This window comes from Pteropus vampyrus, unplaced genomic scaffold (genome assembly GCF_000151845.1).
Source record: "Pteropus vampyrus isolate Shadow unplaced genomic scaffold, Pvam_2.0 Scaffold138, whole genome shotgun sequence".
Taxonomy (NCBI): domain Eukaryota; kingdom Metazoa; phylum Chordata; class Mammalia; order Chiroptera; family Pteropodidae; genus Pteropus; species Pteropus vampyrus.
This window is the reverse complement of record NW_011888919.1, coordinates 497,739-499,970: the sequence shown is the minus strand read 5'-3', so window position 1 is coordinate 499,970 and position 2,232 is coordinate 497,739. Positions and strand designations below refer to the sequence as shown.

At 57.4% G+C, this 2,232-nt stretch overlaps 1 protein-coding gene across 3 annotated transcripts in view; it reads right to left on the bottom strand.

The window, feature by feature from the left end:
- The window catches only part of PRKD2 (protein kinase D2), a 28,024-nt gene that overhangs the window by 10,299 nt on the left and 15,493 nt on the right, over positions 1 to 2,232 (bottom strand). For all 3 annotated transcript variants that reach the window (XM_011367902.2, XM_023535320.1, XM_011367903.2), the window contains 3 exons: positions 1,226 to 1,278; positions 1,029 to 1,101; positions 456 to 562 (listed from right to left, as the gene is read on the bottom strand). In XM_011367902.2, the coding sequence (XP_011366204.1) occupies positions 456 to 562; positions 1,029 to 1,101; positions 1,226 to 1,278 (233 nt within the window). The remainder of the gene's footprint in view (positions 1 to 455; positions 563 to 1,028; positions 1,102 to 1,225; positions 1,279 to 2,232) is intronic.

Below are 2,232 nucleotides of genomic sequence, written 5' to 3'. Positions count from 1 at the left end.
GGTCCCCACCCAGCCGGGTCCCCACCCAGCTGCCTCCTTGGGCTCTAGGCTCTAGTCCCACCCCTTTCCGCCTACGCTCCGATGGCAGCCCGAGGGACCTCTCTAAAGCACATCCCTTCCTTGCCCAAAATCCTTCCATGGATCCCCAGTACTCTCAGGAGAAAGTCCACAGGGTGTGACCCCAACTCCTCCCTGGCCACCACGTAAACTATCTAGTAACCTTGAACTCCTTCAAGTTCCAAGAAGACATTAAGTTCTCTCTCACCTCCAGACCTTTGCACAGGCTGGTCCCTCTGCTCAGAACACCTTCTCCACCCCTTCAGTCTAATCGTGCATATTCTCTCCTCCAGGAAGCCTTCCCTGACTACTCCCAGACGGGGTCAGTTGACCCTTGAAAGGAGGAAGTGAGAAGGGAAAGGTCCTTCCTGGGTAGGGGCACAGACCCCAGTGGTCACCTGCAGAATGGCCACTTCATTCCGGAGCTGGCTCTCCTGCTTGGTGGGGAAACGCAGTTTGTCGATGACCTTGACTGCCACGTCCCGGCCCGTCTTCCGGTGCTTTCCTGGACAGCGGGTAGGGAAGGGGGGGGATGAGGGGAACAGGACTTTCCAGTACGGGCAAGAGGAACCACCCCCAACACAGGCACATAGCCAGCATTAGGCAAAAGTGGATGGAAGGCCGTCAAGATGGCTCGGAGTGGCCCCCGGGAGAGACGTGGGGGGCAGCAGGCAGTATAAAGGTGGAATGAAGAAAGGTAAAGACAGAACCCTAAGGAGGGGACTCGATTAACTGGGAAACTAGATTTATAACCAATCGGAATCCAGGCTCTAGCTCTGCGGCCAGAGCACAGACCTGCTCTTCCTAGTGATGCTGGCGGAAAAGTCCACTGCTTTTCCCAAGGAGAAAAGGGACAGCCTGCGACCATCTGACCCAGGATCTAGCTTTCTAAGCAGCCAAAATCGGATGGGACGGCCTGGAGCCCAGAAACCCCCGGAGACCCGCTCTGGGTGACTCTGAAGTGCACTTACCTCCATAGACCACTCCAAATTGCCCCGAGCCCAGCACCTCGTCCGGGAAGATCTGGTAGACGGTGGCAATGTCCTGCAGCAGGGGACAGGGACGGTCAGGGGTGGGAACGGAGATGGGGGTTCTAGGAGGCTGGGGAGGGTGGAAGGATTAGGGGACTTGTGGGAGGGGCCATGGGGTGTGGGTGGGGGGGTCTCACCACATTCTCTTGGATCTGACTGTTAGACACAGAGATGCTCAGAGAAGCTTGTCCTGGGGAGAGGGGAGAGGCAGAGGTGAGGGGATCCGAGGCTTGAGATTATGTTCATCCATAGCTCCAGAGGCAGCAGCTATGGAGCCAGACCACCCAGGTTTGAGTCCAGGTGGTCCAAGGCGTGACTTCGGGCTACCGACTCGTCCTCTGTGCGCCTCGGTTTCCTCGTCTGGAGAATGGGAATAATACCAGGACCTCCCTCACAGGGCTGGAGAGAGGAGCCAGTGAGACATGCTGAGGGGGCTCGAGAAGCGATGTCATGAATGACCCCACTGAGCGCTTCGCCCCGTGATCTCGGCGCCAAGGAAGGCATGCTGACTCTATTTTACAGAGGAGGAGAGTCCGAAGTGATTCAGCATCTTCCCCTGAGCTTGCCCCGCTACCGGCCCAACCAGAACCAGACATTTCCAAAGTCACGATCCTTCTGCCATGGAACGTCTCCCCTCCCCCGAGACCTTGCCCCCCGGCCTCCCCCATCATTTCCTGGCCACCATCTTGCTCTTACCTAGAGAAAAGCCAGAGGGATCGCCCTGCAGCCCAGGTTTGACCCTGTCCCTCCCCACTCAGAACACACCATGGCTCCCCAGGGCCCTGGGGAAGGAGCCCAAGGCCCTGTCATGGCCATCAGGCCAGATCTAGTCCCTCATCTATCCCTCTGGCTTCAAGCCCTACCCTCTGTTGTGTGTCACTGACACCCTGGCCTCAGTTACGGCACGTTCTCTCCTGCCTCCGGACCTCGGTGCTTGCTGTTCCCTCTGCCAGGAGCACCCGGTGTCCCTCATTGTGGACTTACTTAAATCCTCCTTGTCCTTTAGTCTCAGCTTGAGTGTCACTCCTGGGGCCATGTCAGAGTACTCTAGCGCATGTTCTACGTAACCACTGTCACCGTACAGGATGACCTGATTAATGCCTGTCACTCACACTGAATTATAAGCTCCAAGAGTCCGGGAACC